Raw genomic sequence first — 21153 nt, forward strand, 5'->3', positions numbered from 1 at the left:
TGGATTTTCTTGGTCAAAAAAATAATACTAAATAAGTCATCACTTGGATTGTGATTCCCTATTTAAATAACCCTTAGAAGTACCATTTTACTGAGAATTAAATAGAAAGTTGTTACAGCTCCGTAAAGGACCTAGAATGACCTAGCGCCAGACAGACTCCCTAACCACATCTCTCCCATTTACTGCCCCATTCAGAGCCCACCTCAGAGTCTTAGGACTTGCCATCCTTCTGCTTGGAACACACGACACTTAACTCCTCTTTACTCAGCCTCACCTTAAATACCATTTCAGAGATGCCTTCCCTGGCCTCTCAATATGAAATCACACCTCCCCCTTATCACTCCCTAGTCCTTTACTTCTCTTTATTTTTTTTCACAATTCTAAATCACTCAACATAGCCTCTCTCATGTTGATCACCTCCCTAGCCAGGAGGTGAACTCTATAGTTTTTAGTATGAATTTCGTGTTCTCTTTTATCATATAAAACCTTTTTGTCCTGATTTTTAAGTATATTTTATTGATTATACTATTACAGTTGTCCCAGTTTTCCCCCCTTCCCTCCCCCACCTGGTACCCACCTTCCCTCCAGCAGTCCCGCCCCCTTAGTTCATGTCTGTGGGTCGTGCCCATAAGTTCTTTGACTTCTCCATTTCTTGTACTATTCTTAACATCCTCTTGTCTGTTTTGTACCTACCACCTATGCTTCTTAATTCCTGCACCATTTCTCCCATTCTCTCCCTTCCCCCTCCCGGCTGATAACCCTCCAAATGATCTCCATACCTATGATTCTGTTCCTGTTCTAGTTGTTTGCTGAGTTTGTTTTTTTTTAAAGATTCAGTTGTTCATAGTTATGAATTTGTTGCTTTTTTAATGTTCATAGTTCTGATCTTCTTTTTCTTAGATAAGACCCTTTCACATTTCATGTAATAATGAACTCCTTTAACTTGACCTTGTCTGGGAAGCACTTTATCTGCCATTCTATTCTAAATGATAGCTTTGCTGGATAGAGTAATGTAGGTTGTAGGTCCTTGCTTTTCATCACTTTGAATACTTCTTGCCAGTCCCTTCTTGCCTGTAAGGTTTCTTTTCAGAAATCAATTGATAGTCTTATGGGAACTCCTTTGTAGGTGACTCTCTTGCTTTTCTCTTGCTGCATTTAGGTTCTCTCTTTATCTTTAACCTTTGGCATTTTAATTATGATGTGTCTTGGTGTGTTCCTCCTTGGGGTCCAGCTTGTTTGGGGCTCTCTGTGCTTCCTGGACTTGTATGTCTATTTCCTGCTCCAAATTGGGGAAGTGTTCTTTCATTATTTTTCAAACAAGTTTCCAATTTGTTGCTCTTCCACTTCTTCTTCTGGCATCCCTATGATTTGGATGTTGGCACACTTGGAAATGTTCCAGAGGCTTCTTATGTTATCCTCGTTTTTTTTTTTTTTTGAATTCTTGCTGCTTCTTTCTGTTCTGGTTGAATGTTTATTTCTTCTCTTTGTTACAATTCATTGTTTTGAATCCCAGCTTCCTTCCCTTCCCTGTTGGTTCCCTGTATACTTTTCTTCATTTCACTTAGTGTAGGCTTCATTTCTTCCCTTATGTTTTTACTGTATTCATTGATTTCTCTGAGCATTCTGATCACCATTGTTTTGAACTCTGCATCTGATAGGTTGACAGTCTCCATTTTGTTTAGTTCTTTTTCTGGGGTTCTGTTCTTTCATTTGGGCCATATTTCTTTGTCTCCTCCACTTGGCAGCCTCCCTGTGTTTGTTTCTGTGTATTAGTTAAAGCTGCTTTGACTCCCTGTCTTATTAGCATGGCCTATTGTAGAAAAGGCACCTATAAATTATGTGGGGTGGAGCCTTAGGTAATCGCCAGGGTGGGGCAACCTGCTTCACTGCTTTGTGGCTCTGTGTGGGGGAAGGTTTGGAGAGGAGACAATGCCACTGCCTGGCTTCTGGAGGTTTGCACGACACTCGCCCCATTTCCAGTCACTTCACCCATTTCCCATATGCAACTGGTGCCCTTCCAGCTGCTGCCCTGGTGGTGAAACCCAGAGTGGGTGGGTTTGTGTACATTCTAAGTCTGTGTGGGCCCTTTACCAGTAAAAATCCGGAAGTTTCTTCCACCCTCCCAACCCCCACTGGTTTTTACAGCCAGAGGTAATGGGGATTTATCTTCCCAGTGCTGGAACCCTGGACTCTGCTGTCTGGCCTGGGGCTGGGATCTCTCGCTCCCAAAGTATCCCTCCAGAGTGAATACGGGACTGTCTGTTCCACCGCCACCACCACTCTGCACCACAGTGCCTCCCCTCTCTGTGACTCCGCCCCTCTTACCCGCCTGGATGAATGTGGCTTCTTTAAATCCTTGGTTGTCAGACTTCCATACAGCTCGATTTTCTCACAGTTCTGGGTGTTAACTTGTTTTGAGATCTAGTTGTAATTCTTTGTATGGTTTCACAAGGAGGCGAAGTGTGTCTACCTACACCTCTGTCTTGACAGGAAGTCCTATTTTGTTTTGTTTTGTTTTTAATGTATGTATTACCTACATAGCCTAGAGGAATTAACTGTGGTGGTGGTTATTCTCATCTTGCTCCTGGATTTAACAGTAATGCTTCTAAAACAGGCACTGGTGTTAAAGTGTGGTCTGGTCCTTCTTGACTTGGGCTGTCCCTGAGACACTGTCACGAGGTCCACAAGGTTAAAACCTTCTTCATGATGCTGCTAATAAGTCAGTAGGCTTTATCATGTTAGGAAGTAGCTTTCATTAATAGGTTACTTAATATTTCATCTGGAATGGATGATGAATTTTATTAAAATGCCTATTAAACATGTATTAAAATGGTCATATAAACTTTTTCCTATGAGCATTGACCTATATTAATCTAATAGATTTTACTTTCTTGCATTAATGATACTTTCTTGCATTTCTGGGATAATCCTTATTTGGCTTGCTTTTTACAGCCCTGGATCCTGTATTTAGAAATACCATGTTCATGTTCATTGGAAGACTGGTATATAGTTTTATTTTTGTTCCTTAACCCTTTGTAATATCATAGTTATACCTCCTTCATAAATGGCAAAGGACTATTTCCTGGTTTCTCTCTTCTTTGAAAGTTTATGGCACGGACATTGTTTTTTCTTGAATGTTTAAAAAATTCTTCTGGAAAACTATGAGTTCCACTTCTGCTCATGATTACTGGTCTATTTAGGTTTTCTTCTTAAGTTGTTTTTGCTTATTTATACGTGTGATTTTTTTTTTCCCAGAAAAGTACCCATTTAATTGAAATCTTTATAGTTTCCTTATTTTACTTACAGCTGTATTCTTATTTCCTTTTAGTCTATATATACTTATTTGCATTCTCTAATTAGACTTACCGTTTGCTGGCCTATTTTATTACATTTTTTTCTCCTTTATTATTTCTTTCTTCCTGCTTCCTTGTTTGTGGTTGATGTTGTTTACCTAAATTTCTATGTTAAATATCTAATTTCTGTTTCATTCTTTCTTGTTTTATAGTATACCCATTTAAATCTCTTGAGTTGCTTTGCTACCCCTTCCAGGAAAACAAAACAACTAGTATTATGCTTTAGGTTTCATGTGCGAACAAAATAATGTTTTTTGCCTGTTAGGATTTTGTATGGCCGAATGAAGAATAAGACTGGGAGTAAAACTCAGGGGAAATCTGCTTCCGGCACCCGCATGGCCATCGTTCTGAGGTTCCTCGCCGGGACCCAACCCGAGGAGATCCAGATGTTCTTAGACCTGCTGCTGGAACCCGTGAAGCACTTCAGAAATGGTAACTACCCCCTGCCTGGCACTCTGAATGTGTGTTGTCTGCTGTAGACTCCGATATCCCAGGCTGGGTTTCCTCTGCTCTTCGGTGGCTTTCTAATGGGGTTGCTCACCCACCCCCATCTCGGTGGTGGTCTTTTCTACTGAAATGCTATTCACTGTCCACTTTGATTGATTTTGGGTGGAGCTCACAGTTGATCACACCTGATCAGCATCTGTGTTCCTCAGCCCCAGATTAGAAAACGTGTGTCTTTGTTGTCGTGATTGTGCACTTCGACCATTTGAGGATGGTACTTACCTACACACAACAAATAGGCTTCTCCTTAGAAACTTAAAGCGTGCTACAAAATTAATCTTAACCGTCTTGGTATTTTTCATTCAGCAAGTCATCCATCTACTGAGTGATGATTTGTTGAATACGCCCTGTGATCCAAAACTCTGTTGAAAATAGAAATCTCAATATTTATAGTCTCCACTCCCAACCTCACAGTCTAAACAAAGTAGGTGTAATAAGTGTATTCAGTGAGCTATAATGCTCTATGGTATGTTCTCTGGCATGCCATGCCAGTAATTCATCATCATAATAATAATAATGGCTAACACTGAATGCTGGCTTCCTGCCAGATGATATGACGGGTCCTTTTACGGACAATTCAGTTGAACTTTAAAACAACCACATGAGGTATCGTTACTTTCTGCCCCCATTTTACAGATGTAGAAACGGAGGCTTAGAGAGGTTAAGTATTTCGTCCGTGACTGCTCAGCAAGAAAATGGTTGGGATTCAGCCCAGGTCTTCTGCACTACAAAACCTCTAACACAGTTCCGTACTTGCTTTGCTCCAGGCAAGCATATATGGATTTACTTGTAGGGGAATGTGTTGCATTTGTTTTGCATTAAGATTGCATTTTCTATGGTGATGGATCCAGCTGTTACAGAGGTTTTCACTCAGCGTAAAATTGCCGGGTGAGGGAAGTTGGCTCTGATGAGTACGAGTTTCTGCTCAGTGTAATAGCCTGCATTGTGAGAGGGTGCTGTGAGCGGTTCTCTTACTGATGGGCCACTTAGCTCTGCGGCTCAGCGAGCTGTGATCCCGTACCTTTGGGTGGAATGAGGCTCAGTCAATAAAAATTCAAGTCTTTTAAGAGAATTATGAATAAATAAAACAACAAATGATTATTGTTTTATTAATACAACAATAAAGGACTATTGTTTTACTAATAAAACAATACAGCACTACTGCTTTATTTATGTCCCAGGGGCTATAAGACAAAACATTTGATTCTTAGCCTTCAAGGAGCTTAAAATGTAGCAAAACATTTTCTATAAAACTACTGTCGTCAGCGTAGTCAGGGAAGGCTATGAGTGAGAAAAATGCTTGGCAAGTTTCCGGATGGAAGAAAGGACAGAGGAACTCAGATTTTGGGATAAGGTAAGCAGGAGGAGAGTTGGGCTCAGAGGCTTAGTTCTGGCACAGGTTTCTCACTTCTCTCGTGTCTCAGTTTCCTCGCCTAGAGAGTGATAATACAGGGTGGGGCAAAAGTAGGCTTACGGTTGTGAGTAGGGAAACAGAGTTTATTCTTGTGTTATTAATTAATTAACTTTTGTATTACTTTCCACATGAACAACTGTAAACCTACTTTGCCGCACCCTGTAGTGAAACCTACCATACCCAGACCACTGAATATTTGGTAAAGATCAGAAGGAGAGAAATAAATGAACGTATATTAGCATCTATAAATTGTTATTATTATAACAAGAAATACTGTGTTACTGAGGGAAGTTGGAAGGTGGCATAGGTACAAAAACAACAGTACCGTTTCCTTTTCCATGACCTCTCTGTCCGTCTGTTTCCCTAGGGGAATGCCACTCTGCCGTCATTGGGGCAGTGGAAGGTTTGGACCTGTCCAGAGTTCTTCCTTTGGGTCGCCAGCATGGCGTCTTAAATAGCCTTGAAGTAGTGCTGAAGAACATTAGTCACCTGATCAGCGCATACTTACCAGAGATTTTGCAGATCCTGCTCTGCATGACAGCAACTGTATCACACATCCTTGACCAGCGGGAGGAGGTGAGAGAGATTCACTGAAGGTGCTTTTCGGTGGCGAATACGAACGAGTCTGTGTTTTATTTGGGAAGTTGGTTGGGACCTAGATACCTGATATCTTTCCAGGTTAAATCTTCCTTATGCAAAGTGTCTTGGAAACCGTTTTCCAGGTAGTGAGGATCTTTACTTTTATAAATATTTACATATAGTCAGAAAATGTAAATTGTATCAAGTGTATATTTTACAAGGAAGTGAAATAGTGAGTTCTACATACATCTCAGAAACCAAAGCCAGACAGAGTTGAGCTGATGTGTCTTAGATTTTCATTTCCAGAGCCGCCTAGAGATGTAGGACGTCTTCCATCGCTCATTTATCCGGAACAGTTGGGGAGTGACTAGAATACTGTTAGCATCCTTCCTGTTATTTTGACAGGGGGTCCCCAGAGCTCTCTTATGAGTAAATGCTTGACTGCTGTGTTAAGTGCATTGTTTTGAACAAAGACAAGAAGCAAGGGCAGACAAGACAAGTCAGCTAGCCAGCTGCCCAGAAAGGGGTTTCACAGGTGCTGCTCAGTGAATATTTTCTGAATTGTATTCACGACAGTATATTCTCTTGAAATAGGCACGTGGCCATAAGTACACTGTTTGGAGTTTAGGGAAACTTAATGTCTTTACGGGCTAAAGGCTTCTTAGAGAAAATGGGACTTGAATGAAGACCCAGACTCAGATTTCTGCTGTTGATTCTCAGTTCAGGATAAATAGGCGCAGCTTTAGTTGGGCCGAAATTTACTTCCTTTGTTGTACGGCTATGCCTGGTGAACTGCCTCTCAAGTATGGTCATGATAACCAAAAATTGAGAGCCAGAATTTTATGCTGCTTTTGGGGCTGTGCATAGATACAAATCTGCTTTAGTAATGAAACAATATTCTGTGACTAACAAGATCCAGAGATTTGGAACACACCTTCCATTTTGGTAGGCACGGTTTTGTCTTCCTTGTTCTTTCACTCATTCCTTCAACAAGTATTAATTGAGCCCCTACTGTGTGTGAGCTACTGTTGTAAGCACAGGGGATGGAGCAGTGGGCAAAGCATTTGTCCATTTCCTTATTCAGTACATATTTCACACGTGTACCAGGCGTTGTTCTGGGTTGGGGGGATGAGAAAGTTAAGGACTCAGTATCGTGGGGAGAAAAGTTATAAATAAATAATTGGAATGATGTCAGTTGGTGGTAAATTCTGAGAGGAAAATAAAGTGAGACCCATCTACAGATCCCTAAAGTCATTCTTTGCGCAGCTTTCTCCCTCCTAGTACACTTTTCCTTGTGCGTTCTAGCTGCCGTGGCCCACTCAGGCCACATGGCTGTGTCTTCCCATCTTAGAGAGATGGCTGGGCTCTGCCCGGGTTCTTTCTTCTCATGCTGGTGCCTGAAACGGGCCAAGCAGGACGATGGAGAATGTGTGAGCCCACCTCATCTGTTCCTTCTCTGTCAGGACTTACTGTCATCTGCTGCCTGCTGTCCGGTGTCTGAAAATGACCGTTTCCTGTATTCGCTTCAGTTGTTCAGTGTCTGAGAGGGGAGGCTAAACCTGGTCCCTGGCTGCATTTGACTGGAAGTGGAAAAACCACTGGGAAAGAGCAGGGAGACCTTATGTGAGAATTTTCTTTTATGCCTTAAAGCGAGTGACAGTGACTTTATCTCTACGGTGATATACTAAATCTGAATTGTTAAAGGTGTTACAAACCCTCGGTGAGCCCTCCAAATTTATGGTTAACTTAGAAGTTAATCAGTAATACAGCCTTACTCCCGTGTCAACAATCAGTAACTCAAAGGATCATTTGTGCAATTTCACAGTTCATTAGTCAGTGAGGTGCTAAGCTTCTTGAGCGTAGGCAGTTCTCCTATTTTCTTTTTAAATTCTTGGACAAATTTAAAGACTTCTTTGAGGTGCTGGAAAGAATTATTGCACAATGATATTGGTACATTTGTGTGTTTGAGCTAAGTTACACATTTATTTTTTTGTATTCTTCAGATTCTCCAAGGATCAAAGGTGTATTGTGAGGATTGCTTTGGTTTGGTTTTATTTTTTCTGTACATTTAAACAGTGGAGTAACTTGGAAACTTATGTAAACTGACTCATGTTGGCTCTTCCTCTAGGAACTAAAATTTACAATTGCTCACTTGCAGGGTTTTCTTCCAGCTTATTCAACAGTTATTGAGTAGCCTGGGCAGCTGGGGCTACAGTTATAGAAGTGAATAGAACTCAGGGATCCTACCCCACAGAGAGGGTCCTTGAGGGTGGGATTGGGGAAAAGGTGGGGGGTGTCTGATTTGATATGATGCGTGCTCAGGTTAGTTTCTCATTTGCTCCAGGGGATCATGATACCAGGTTGTTTTCCAGTATCAATAATAGTTTTTATCTTTATCACACATGATACAGCTGATAAAGAAAATATTGCCAATAGAATTGATGCAGAAATGACTTGTAACTGTGTCATCTTCTTATCCTTGCCTGTCATTTCCTCTGTCTTTGTAACTTGAATAATGAGGTAATTAATCACAAGTATATGGTAGAAACTTGATGGATATGTGAAATAAGATTTGTCAAACCTGTACAGTAATGGCATCTTTATTCCTATTCACTTGAATTTAAGATGTGCTCTTTCAGTCCTGGCTGGTGTGGCTCAGTGGATTGAGTGCTGGTCTGCGAACCAAAAGGTTACAAGTTTGATTCCCAGTCAGGGCACATGCCTGGGTTCAGGGCCTGTTCCCCAGTTGGGGGTGTGAGAGGCAACCAGTCAATGTTTCTCTCACACATTGATGTTTCTCTCTCTCTCTTTCTCCCTCTCTTCTCCTTTCTCTAAGAAGTAAATAAATAAAGTCTTTAAAAAATAAAAATAATAAAATGTACTCTTTCAGATTCAAGCACTTCTGTTGTTCAGAATATCACATTTTTGTGACAAATAACCCCCCTGTTTGTTTTTTCATAATATCTCGGCCATAAGACTTGGTACTTATTCATTAGAGCTTCAGTGTTATCTTCCTAATATGCAGGGTGGCTTTTAGATTGTGATAAAGGTAATTAAAGTCATATGTAAAAATAAGTTGCCACTTAGAAATCCAGAGTCCACAGTGTATTCATCAAGTGGAAAAACAGGGGTTGCATCTTCCCCATTGTGTTCAGTTTTTACAACATTCTGTGCTCGGGAGAAATCGCTCTGTGAGGCCTTTTTCTCTCTCTGCCTGGCCTGAACCACTGCATCCTTTGCGATCCAGTGGAAATTCTGCCTCTTCCATGAAGCTTTATTTACCCTTCTCAAATCTATAATTCCCCCCCTCTTGGATGTCTTTGGCATTTTCAGTCTCTTACATACTTTAACAAATTTTCCTTCAAAAGATTTTAAGCTGAGGTCAGGACGGTGGCTGTCATACCATTGGACCCATAGGTGGGGCTCAGTGAATTGTCCCACGGGGAGCCTGAACGGGGCGCCTCCCCATCTGTGGTTCCTGTTCCTCTGCCGAGGAGGAGGTGCCATAGAAGGAGCAGTCTCTGTTACAGGAGAAGTTTCTGTCAATTCAGACATCCCCCCAGTCCAGCTCCAGTGCCTCTACGGAGACAAATTTCGTTTTCTTCCCAATTGTATTTTTCTTTGAATTACATATTTTGAGATCTTCCCATGCCTTAATTTATTTGGCTCATTTTCTTTTATTGCACAAAGTATTCCATTGTATGGAGAAAGCATGAAATCTTAAGACTAATTTTAACAAGGATAATTAAAATGCCTAGTTTTAATAGAGGTAAAAATAATCATACAAATGTGAAAATAAAAAGGGCTCTGACCAGTGTGGCTCCATTGGTTGGGCATAGTCCTGTGAAGCAGAAGGTCACCAGTTCAATTCCTGGTCAGGGCACATACCTGGGTTGCAGGTTTGGTTCCTGGTTGGGGTGCATGTGAAAGGCAACCAGTCAGTGCTTCTGGCGTTAGTGTTTCTCTTTCTCCCCCCGTTCCCCTCTTTCTAAACATAAATACATTTTTTTAAAGGAATGTGACTTTATTTTAAATAAAGGTTTTTCCTTTCATCTAAGCCTTTGTGATGGTAAAAAAAAAAAAAGTATCTTTTTTGGTTGAATGTTCTGTTCATAGGAAGAAATCAGGATTTTTAAAAAATATTTTATTATTTTTAGAGAGAGAGGAAGGGGGAGAGAGGGAGAGAAACATGCATGTGTGAGAGATACATCGATCGGTTGCCTCTCGCACACCCCCAACTGGGGACTTGGCCTGCAACCCAGGCATGCTCCCTGACAGGGTATCGAACTGGTGACCTTTCAGTTCACAGGCTGGCACTCAATCTACTGAGCCATACCAGCCAGGGTAGAAATCAGGACTTTGTTTGAGACAGTTACTTCAATAGAAAAATAAAACAATGTGGAAACAAAACAGTTGTTTCAGTTGTGAGGTTTTTTTCTCCTCAGGATACTCTAGTGTGATTTTACTGGGCACATGAGTGATAATGGAGCACATCTCTCCATTGGATTTTTTAGGTCTCTGCTTCCCCATCTTGTTCAATGAAAAAACCAGTATGACTTGCTTAGTTGACCTTTCCTTGTGAATCAGAACCAAAGTCAACAGACTTAATAGCAAGATTTCCAGTTTGTTTCTTAGCTGTCTGAGCAAGAGCACTTCCCTGAGAAGTCAAGGATTAAAATGATGTGTATCACATTTTTTTAATAGAAGATCTTTGTTTTATAGATACAGCTGAGGTTTATCAACCCACTGAAAAATTTAAGACGTCTTGGAATCAAAATGGTAACTGATATCTTTTTGGACTGGGAGTCCTATCAGTTCAGAACAGAAGAAATTGATGCCGTATTTCATGGTGTAGTTTGGCCCCAGGTAAACCTTGATTTCTACAATCTGCCTGGATACCTTTGCTTCTTCCCTTGTTACTGTACCAGTATGGTCCATACCCAGACATGAATGCCTGTCCTGGTCTTTTCTTTTACATCAAGGCTTTGTTTATTTCTGGAAGTTTCAGAACACTTTCTCTGCTTCCACTACCACCTAAAGCTCAAGAGCTAGTCTCTGCAATCCCATGGCATTTATTCTTAAGGCTAATTTGAATATGATTGTGTCTCTTAAGCAAATGTAACATAACTTTTTAGCACCTCACATGATGTGTCTCTAGATTTTGACAAGCATGAGGGAAAATACACAGATATTTTTGTTACACGTTCCCTTGTTTGATTCTCTGGTTGTAACCACTTGCTAATAGCTGAGATTGGTTGTAGCAAAACAGACTGTAGCACGGCCTTAACTTTAGGAAAGATTTCTAGCTGCTGGAGTCATCTCTGAGCAGTGGAAACCCAAACTGCCTGACTCCTCAAGTGTCCAGCATTTCCACGCGCTGCTTTGCAGTTTTCCCTGCGCAGGTGCTGTTTTGGATTACCTGCGTTATCCTCAAGTCTGACCTTTAACCGTTAGTCTCTGTGCCTGGGCTCTTTCATCATCTGGTGCAGTTCCTGTGCTTGGTCAAGCTTTTTAGTTGTTACATTCCTACCATTCTGTGTATGTTTTTATTTTATATTCTGTTTTTATTTTGTGTCCTAGATCAGCAGGCTTGGATCTGAGAGTCAATACTCTCCTACTCCTCTGCTGAAACTAATAAGTGTCTGGAGCAGAAATGCAAGGTATGGCCCTTTCCCCGCTTTCAAAGGGCAGATACATTAGTCAGGGTCACTACGAGTGTAACGTAGGGTCTTTCGATGCAGTGGACTACTGAGGGTGTGGTTAAAGAGAATGAGGCCGCTGCATCTCAAAACCCATGGTTGAAAGCAAAACACTGCTGCCGACCACTCTGTGGAGTGTCGTTCCCGAAAATGCCCGTACATGCGCGATACAAAGTGAAGGAGAAAATGTCCGGGACACACGGGGCCGGTCGTGTGCTGCAGCGTGTGCAGGCTTGGGTGGCCGGAGTGGGGCGGGGGCCTTTCCACGACATGTCTTTGAGTGTTTGCGTTATTTATAACCTTAAAAAGGAAAAAAAATAGGTAAAATAACATTTTGCAACTTAATGTAAAGTTAGAAAGCATTTTTTATCAAAACTTACATATGTCTGCTATTTTTACAGTTTCATTAAAACTTGAAAATCAGAAGTACTAGAATTGATAGGGATCTTCTTCCATTGGTTAATAATCGGGTCAGCAGTGTGCTTTGGCCTGACAAAGGGAAAATCAGAATGTGAAACACAGCAGATAGTGAAATCAGCACATAAATGTTACTCTTTTCTGCATGCTTGCTTAGGAAAAAAAGCTGGTTTGTAAGTGGCATACTTTATCCTTTTCCCAGTTCCCACTTAAAATCAGACAAACTTCACAGGCTTTTTAGATGTTTCTGCATGTCTTCTACTCTTTGTAAAGTTCCGTTGAAGTCACTATACACACAGCACTCACACAGGATGTTTATTTATGACAAAGGCTGTGTACAGCGCCTCTGTCTACCAGTGGTTCAGAGATGCTGGGTTACAGACCAAATGCCCACTTACTGAGAAGTGTGGGAACTTACCTATGCTGTTACCTTGGTGATGGCAACAGACTTAATTTTGCTCTAATTTGTTTTGAAGAATGAAAGAATAAAATATTTTCTTTTTCAAAGTTATTCAATGATGTTAAAATCTTGGCATCAGTTTTTACAAAATTGGGATCATACTGTATGATCTTTTGATTTGGGTTTTGTTTTTTCATGTACTGTGATGTCGTGAACATTTTCCCATGTGAACAAACCAAAGACCTTGGCATTGCCCTCCTCGGGAAAGCCTGGTATATTTTGTACTGCTAGGAAGGGCTCTTTTCATTTATTTCCCAGTTTGAGGATGCACTTTCATATCTTGCTTCATCACTGGATATCGATAAGCAGCACTTCATAGGCACACTTGAGAAATGTTTTATATTTGTGTAATTTTTATGCAAATAAGGCACAAAGGACTTTTACGATAGTGACTCATGATAGCTTTATGTTGGTCGGGTCCTTCTCAAAGTATAGATCCACATCACTCGTCCAGACTAAAACATTCCTGAAGGTAAAAAGAGATGCCACAAATTATTAAGCCATAAACAGAATTGTCCCTGGCCACACTCTTTCTCTCTCTTTTTTTAAATTTTACTTTATTTTTGATTTTAGAGATAGGGGAAGGGAGGGAGAAAGACAGGGAGAGAAACGTGAATGTGAGGGGAGAACATCAATCAATTACCTTCCACATGTGCCCCAACCTTGGACTGAACCTGCAGCCCAGGCATGTGCCCTGACCAGGAATTGAACCAGTGACCTTTCAGTTTGCAGGATGATACCCAAACCAACTGAGCCACACAGCTAGGGCCCTGGCCACTCTCTTAATAGCTCCACTGGTTCTGGCCCCGGTATCCCCTGTATGGCTCAGTCATTTCCTCCTCGGAGCCCTTACCTCTCCCAGAAGACCCTGTGATGCACACTGCCTTGCACTCTTCTGTCTCATAGCTTGCCTGCCTACAGCTCCTTGAGGGCAGAGACCGTTTTGTGTTCACTACTGTAATCTTCTTCCACAGAGTGTTACCCCTCTTAATCAATGGTTAGTCAATATTCATTGCATGTTGAGTAAGTGATAAAAGTTTCTGATTGAGCTGTACACTTAAGCATGGAGCATGCCCAGGTGAAGCATCAGTTATAGTGTTCAAGAAATGCGCTTAGAGGTTGCACTAGATTTGGTGGGCCCTTGTGTAGGACCTTGTAGTTGAAAGCTGTTCTCTCTTCCGGCCAGGATGGAGGCATAGGTAGATGCACTTTGCCCCCTTGCACAACCAGAAAAAGGACAACAACAAATTTAAAAACAAACAAACCAAAACTGCCAGAAAATCGAACTGTATGGAAGTCTGACAACCAAGGAGTTAAAGAAGAAACATTCATTCAGACTGGTAGGAGGGGGCAGAGACAGGCAGAGAGGCCACACAGGAAGAGGACCAGTTGGGTGAGGCAGCAACTGATGGACTGGGGCAGGCAAGGCAGCGGCTGGTGGACTGGGTAGCCTCACCTTTGCATGCGGTTAAACCAGGAGGAACAACTGGGGAGTGAGACAGACCACACAACCCAGGGTTCCAGCTCAGGGAAATAAAGCCTCAAAACCTCTGGCAGTAAAAACCTGTGGCAGTTGCAGCAGCAGGAGAAACTCCCAGACTCACAGGAGAGTTCTCTGGAGAGACCCACAGGGTCCTAGAATGTACACAAACCCACCCACCAGGGAATCAGTGCCAGAATGACCCAATTGCTTGTGGGTATTGGAGGAAGTGACTGGAAGCTGGCCGAGGGCTGAGCAAGTGGCATTGTTCCCTCTTGGACCCCTCCCCCACGTACAGCATCACAACACAGTGACGTGGGTTGCCCTATTCTGGTGAACACCTAAGGTTCCCCTCCTTACAATATAACAGGTGTTGAGACAAAAAAAATATGGCCCAAATGAAAGAAAATATCAAAACTCCAAAAATAGAACCAAGTGATGAAGAGATAGCCAACCTATCAGATGCAGAGTTCAAAACACGGGTAATCAGGATGCTCACAGAATTGGTTGAGTATGGTCGCAAAATGGAGAAATAAGTGAAAGCTATGAAAAGTGAAATAAAGCACGGTATATAGGGCACCAACAGTAAAGAGAAGGAAACTAGGACTCAATGATTTGGAGCAGAAGGAAGAAATAAACATTCAACAGGAATAGAATGAAGAAACAAGAATTCAAAAAAATGAGGAGAGGCTTAGGAACCCCCAGGACAACTTTAAACATTTCAACATCCAAATCATAAGGGTGCCAGAAGGAGAAGAGGAAGAGCAAGAAATTGAAAACTTATTTGAATAAATCATGGAGAACTTCCCCAATCTGGCAAAGGAAATAGAAATCCAGGAAGCTCAGAGAGTCCCAAAGAAGCTGGACCCAAGGAGGAACACACCAAGGCACATCATAATTACATTACTGAAGATTAAAGAGAAGGAGAGAATCTTAAAAGCATCAAGAGAAAAGGAGACAGTTACCTACAAAGGAGTTCCCATAAGACTGTCAGCTGATTTCTCAAAAGAAACCCTACAGGCAAGAAGGGACTGGAAAGAAGTATTCCAAGTGATGAAAGGCAAGGACCTACATGCAAGAATACTCTATCCAGCAAAGCTATCATTTAGAATGGAAGGGCAGATAAAGTGCTTCCCAGATAAGGTCAAGTTAAAGGAGTTCATCATCACCAAGCTCTTATAATATGAAGTTTTAAAGGGGCTTATCTAAGAAAAAAAAGATGATCAAAAACTATGAACAGTAAAATGACAACAAACTCACAACTATCAACAACTGAAATAAAAATATAAAAACAAACTAAGCAAACACCTAGAATAGGAACAGAATCACAGAAATGGGGGTCACATGGAGAGTTACCAGTGGGAAGGGGTAAGGGGAGAGAGGGGGGAAAGGTACAGGGAATAAGAAGCACAAATGGTAGGCACAAAATAGACGGGGAGGGCAAGAATAGTATAGGAAATAGAGAAGCCAAAGAACTTATGTGTACAACCCATGGACATGAACTAAAGTGGGGGGAATGCTGGTAGAAGAGGGGAATAAAGGGGAGAAAAAATGGGACAACTGTAATAGCAAGATCAATAAAATATACTAAAAAATAAAATAAAACTTTAAAGAAAAAAGAAAGCCTCTGTCACCTTTTCTGCTTGAAAAAATTTTAAGACAGCCTAAACGTAGACGTACTGTAACGGTTAAGAGTAGTCTCTGAAGCCACACAAACCTAGGTTCAAGACCTGGCACCACTGTGTGTTCTTTGGCAAAGTTGGCCCTTCTGAGCCTCCGTTTTGCCACCTGTAAAATGGAAATAATATGTAAAGTGTCTTCCTTGGTGCCTGTCCTTACTGTTCCAGTATCTATTGGACAAAAATGTGTGAAGAATATCTCTTAGAACTTTTCTATTAGTGTGTTAAAGTTCCTGAGCTCTTTTTCCAGTAATGATGAATTTTTCAGGTTGACCTTCCTACGAGTAGGGTTGCGTCTCTAACTCTAAACTGCTGATTTGCCCTTGGCTGGAACGCCTTTGTGCCCTCTGCCCAGTCTGTGGGCCAGGGTGCTCTCATCCTTTGTGAGTCTTTCAGTTTTGGGGATGGACTCATTCACCTCCCCCGGCAGATCTCTGAACAGTGCATATCCTGACACAGCATTTATATCCTGACACAGTTTGTTTTGGTCTGTACCCCTAATTCCCACATTGTAGTGCATTGCATTCATGTGAGTGTACAAACTTTCGCATTCTAGAAGGCTTACAATGGAGAAAACAGCCTGTTGTCAATACTTTTGTTTTAGAAAGGGCTTTGACTTGGAGATTTATGGTTCAAATCTCAGCTCTACTAGCTCTTACTAGCTCAGTGCCTTTGGCCAAGTCTTTTTCTTCACCTGGAATGTAGAGGTAATGATACTACCTCAGAGATCTGATGAGGATTAGATGAGAAAAATACATAAAGTGCCTAAGTATATATGTTTGTAAGGTGCCTAAAATTATTATCCCTCAAATTTTAGATTTTACAGTAATTTCCCTTTTGAGTATTTTATGAATGCCCACAAACACATCTGTTTGTTAAAACCAATATGAAAATTCATGTGGAAGATGTTTTTAGAAATAAATTCTGAGAAATAAGATGACTATTGCAGTATTTTTTCTTGCAGGTACTTCCCTTTTCTGGCTAAACAGAAACCCGGGCACCCAGAATATGATGTCCTGCTCAACGTTTTTGCGATTCTCTCGGCAAAGAATCTCTCTGAAGCCACAGCCAGTATTGTGATGGACATAGCCGATGACCTGCTGTCCCTCCCAGACTTTGAGCCCACGGACACAGTCTCGAGCCTGCCCGCGACGGGGTGTGTGTTCCCAGAGAGCGCGGATGGTATGTGTGCCGCACATGGCAGACGATTCCTAGACCTTGAGGTAGCGTTTTCCCTCAGGCAGGAAAAAGTCAGTAGAATTTGACTCTTAGTAACTTATGCTATTAAACGTTTCATTTCTCTAACAATTTATACCAATTTATACAAACTGAGTTGTTTTTTTTGCAGTGGTAGAAAGTCAGGTTACTTAGGCTCCAGGCAATCATCACAGGAGTTCCGCGGCCAAGTCTGAATTCTTCCTGCCGTACCATCCTGCAGGTCTTTCACCACTACCAGACTGGTTTAAACAGACACCTCGGGGCTGTTTAAGGGCTCTGTATAAATTTGTCATGTAGCTGGTGATACAGCTACTTTGGCTAAGAAGAAAGTTATTTGATCTTTAGAGTTGAAGTTTGTTAAATTTTCATGGTAATTGAGTGCTTTCCTTGTCTGTCATTATGAAGATATTGTACAATTATCCTTTAAGAGAATAGTTAATTAGAACCAAAACATTTGTCGCTGTTTATTTCAGAATGTATCACAGTAGGAGGACGATTAATTCTGCCTCATGTGCCTGCAATTCTCCAATATCTCAGCAGAACCACCATAAGTGCAGAGAAAGTGAAAAAGAAGAAGAACAGGACACAAGTCAGTAAGGAACTCGGCATTCTTTCCAAGTAAGTGACACATGTCCTGAAAAGGTAACATTACCATCCACGGTTTTATTTTAAGTTAATGTAGAGTTCTGTTTCTCTGCTGGAGTATTAATTAGAAATCTTTTATAGTATCTGCCTTTGTTTAACTGAAAAAAGAGAATGGACTGCAAAATTCTAAAGTAGACTAATAGATTTGCTTGATTTGCCTTTGTGTGTTTTGTTCAGTTAAAATGTTGAGTTACATGAAAAAACAGTTTGTTTCCTTTCAAGTAGCTCTCACAAGGGTTTTTTAAGATTCTCTTTGGCAATAGACCTAATAGTATATAATTATGATTCTATAAAGTGCAAGGTTGGTAGACCTGAGTACAAAAATATGATTGCACCTTAGTTGTTGAAAGTTTATTTTATTTTTTTGTTATTCTCAGCAACAACAAAATGATGTGTTAGAATCTTCCAGAAACTTCTTTAAATATTTTATTTACACTAATGTATTTCAAAATCCTGCAGAGCGGGAACCACACTAAACACACTCATTAAGTTTTATCACGGGCCATGGTAGTGGAAAGATGATGACAGATTAGGCCCCAGAAAGACCAGTGTTAGAAAGACCTGCTCTGCTGCTGCCTCGCCGGTGACATCAGCCTCTCTGAGTCTCGGCTTTCTCTGGGAAAAATGGAGCTCATGTATCCGTCCTTGTAGAGCTGTGGTGGGAGTTACACTGAACTGCTTTATGTGGTCTTAAACAAATCCTGGCACTTAAAAATGTTGTTTCCTTGAGATAAGAAATGACTAATTGCCAGATCACAACTCTGGCCTTTCCCCTAACCCACCTACACAATCAGATGAATAGATATTTATTTCTATTCAAAAGAAATAGAACGGTAGCCCGAGCCTGAAGCTGGAGAGAAGGAGCACGCTCACTGAATGAGTGAGACTTCTAATACACACGCACACACACTCAGAAGTCCCCGGGCCTTTCTTTTTTCCTCCCTGCTGTTCCTCTACAAAAAGTGACTCTTTAGAGAAATACTCTTAATTTGTGTGCTTTTCTTACCTACCATTTTTTTTCCTTCTCTAGGATCAGCAAATTAATGAAAGACAAAGAACAGAGTTCTCTGCTCATTACACTCCTGCTTCCTTTCCTCCACCGTGGCAATGTCCCTCAGGTATAAATGCATTGGACATGGACTTTGTCTTTGAAGTGGCACTTCATTAGGTTTATTTGTGAACAGTAATTTTATTGGTTAGGTTCTGTGATGTATTTGTCTTAAAGTATTTGTGGAAAGACTTTAAGTAGAAATATAAAATTGAAAATAGAAGAGAAAAATCGGGACAGAACCGGGAATGCGGGCAGGCAGGAACGTGGAGACGTCACCATCTACCACCACAGTCACAGTGTTAGCCCGTTTTTTTCCTCTGTTCAGCTTCTCGTCCATTTCAGGATTTTTTTGTCCTGTCTGACTTTGAAGAGTAACAAATCTGGAACCCAAGAAGTGCATTGTGTAATCTTAAATGTGGATCACAGGGGGAAAGCTGAATGAAAAGTCAGACTATTTTTAATATTTAGATACAGCTAAGAGCTTCTGACACAATTTTCAAACCCTAGTTCAGACTTGATTAAAAAGGTCTTCCTGTGGCCCACACTCACTCGTAAGGCCTTAGTAGTCACGCGGAACATCCCTTATGGCATGGTAATTCAGTTTCGAAGGCATAGATCTGGAGACAATCTGAGGTGTGTATTTTTCTTCAGCAAGCTTGTTTTTCTTGGCTGTTTTTTCGCTTTACAGTAGAAGAAAGTTTGTTTCAAAACCATGCATATTTTCTGTTAGAATTAAAGAAAGAAATTGTTAGTGGACATTATTGCAGGTTTTATGTTAAAATGCTAAGAACTCTTAAAAGGCTATGGAATAACTTTTCCAATAACTAGTTTTACTTCTTATTCATAATTGTTTTTTAATTTAATCTTTATTGTATTTTTTCCAATACCATTTAGTCCACTTAAACCCCCTCCCCCAGCAGTCACCACCCTGTTGTTCATGTCCATGAGTCCTTTTCCCTTTTGCTCAGTCCCTCCACCCCTCACCTCCCCCCACTAGCTGTCATCTGTTCTCCATCTATGAGTCTGTCTGTTTTTGCTTGTTAGTTCAGTTTGTTCATTAGATTCCACATATGAATGAAATTATATGGTGTTTTGTCTTCCTCTTACTGGCTTATTTCAATTAGCATAATATTCTTCAGGTCCATCCATACTGTCGTAGAGGGTAAAATTTTTTTCTTTTTTACCACCAAATAGTATTCCATTGTGTAAATATCCTATCGTTGTTTTATCCACTCATTTATTGATGGACACTTGGGCTGCTTCCATATCTTGGCAGTTGTAAATAACGCCACAGTGAACACAGGGGTGCTTATGTTCTCTTGAATTACTGTTTTGGGTTCCTTCAGATACATTCCCAGAAGTGGAATTGCTGGATCAAAAGATAGATCCATTTTTAATTTTTTGAGGTATCTCCATATTGCTTTCCACAGTGGCTGCACTAGTCTGCGTTCCACCAACAGTGCAGAAGGGTTCCCCTTTCTCCACATCCTCACCAGCACTTGTTGTTTGTTGATTTATTGATGATAGCCATTCTGACAGGTGTGAGATGGTAGCTCATTGTGGTTTTAATTTGCATTTCTCTGATGACTGGTGACGTTGAGCATCTTTTCACATGTCTATTGGCCATCTGTATGTCCTTTTTGGAGAAGTGTCTGTTCAGGTCCTGTGCACATGTTTTAATTGGGTTATTTGTTTTTTTGGTGTTTAGTTCTGTAAGTACTTTATAAATTTTGGGTATTAGCCCCTTGTTAGATATATAGGCAAATATGTTCTCCCTTTCTGTGTGTTGTCTTTTTATTTTGTTGATTATCTCCTTTGCTGTGCACATAATTATTTGTTTTCTGTGCTGTAATGTATTAAAGCCAAGTTGACCAGTTTTATAAATTACTGAAATATAACTTTTCTTAATATTGCTTCTTAAGGATACAGAGGTTGATATTCTGGTAACAATACAAAACCTGTTAAAACATTGTTTGGAGCCTGCAAGCTTCCTCAAGCCTCTAGCAAAACTCTTCTCGGTTATTAAGAACAAGCTGTCAAGACAGTTGCTTTGCACAATTTTCCAGGTCTGTAATACTCATTTTTACCCTGGATCACGTCTGTGAGTGGGAGCAGGGAATTGACAGGAGGTGGGCAGAAAAGTTAAGGTTTTATTCACTAATACACTGTTTTCATTCCTTTTAGACTCTTTCTGATTTTGAGAGTGGGTTAAAATATATCACCGATGTTGTCAAGGTAAGAAAGAAAATCTTACTTCACTTCGCTTTCAATAATGCTATCAATTTTGTTTACTTAAGATTTATAATATGGTTTCAATGGCATTTCTCGTAGCTCAATGCCTTTGATCAAAGACATCTTGATGACATCAACTTTGATGTTCGCTTCTCAGCGTTCCAGACCATCACCTCTCACCTCAAAGAGATGCAGACCGTGGATGTTAACTACCTCGTTCCAGTGATGCACAATTGTTTCTATAATCTGGAAGTAGGTGTTTATAGCTAAACCTTGAGGGTTTTTTTTATTGTTTTGATAATACAACAAACTAAGATCTAATTTCTTAATTTGTGTTTTGAGGAGGACAAGGGTTTTTTAATGTAAAATATATTTTAGTTGCAGAATATTCCTGATTGTTATTTGTATGATTTGAAAGACTA

General features: G+C 40.7%; 1 protein-coding gene across 1 annotated transcript in view; it reads left to right on the top strand.

Moving 5' to 3' along the window:
• UTP20 (UTP20 small subunit processome component) overlaps nucleotides 1-21153 on the top strand; it is a 92162-nt gene that overhangs the window by 38535 nt on the left and 32474 nt on the right. The window contains exons 26-35 of the mRNA XM_024579020.4: nucleotides 3619-3785; nucleotides 5639-5847; nucleotides 10573-10716; nucleotides 11431-11510; nucleotides 16550-16767; nucleotides 17277-17421; nucleotides 18479-18566; nucleotides 20422-20565; nucleotides 20684-20734; nucleotides 20831-20983. Of these exons, the coding sequence (XP_024434788.2) occupies nucleotides 3619-3785; nucleotides 5639-5847; nucleotides 10573-10716; nucleotides 11431-11510; nucleotides 16550-16767; nucleotides 17277-17421; nucleotides 18479-18566; nucleotides 20422-20565; nucleotides 20684-20734; nucleotides 20831-20983 (1399 nt within the window). The remainder of the gene's footprint in view (nucleotides 1-3618; nucleotides 3786-5638; nucleotides 5848-10572; nucleotides 10717-11430; nucleotides 11511-16549; nucleotides 16768-17276; nucleotides 17422-18478; nucleotides 18567-20421; nucleotides 20566-20683; nucleotides 20735-20830; nucleotides 20984-21153) is intronic.

Source organism: Desmodus rotundus, chromosome 3, assembly GCF_022682495.2.
Source record: "Desmodus rotundus isolate HL8 chromosome 3, HLdesRot8A.1, whole genome shotgun sequence".
In the NCBI taxonomy this organism is placed as follows: Eukaryota; Metazoa; Chordata; class Mammalia; order Chiroptera; family Phyllostomidae; genus Desmodus; species Desmodus rotundus.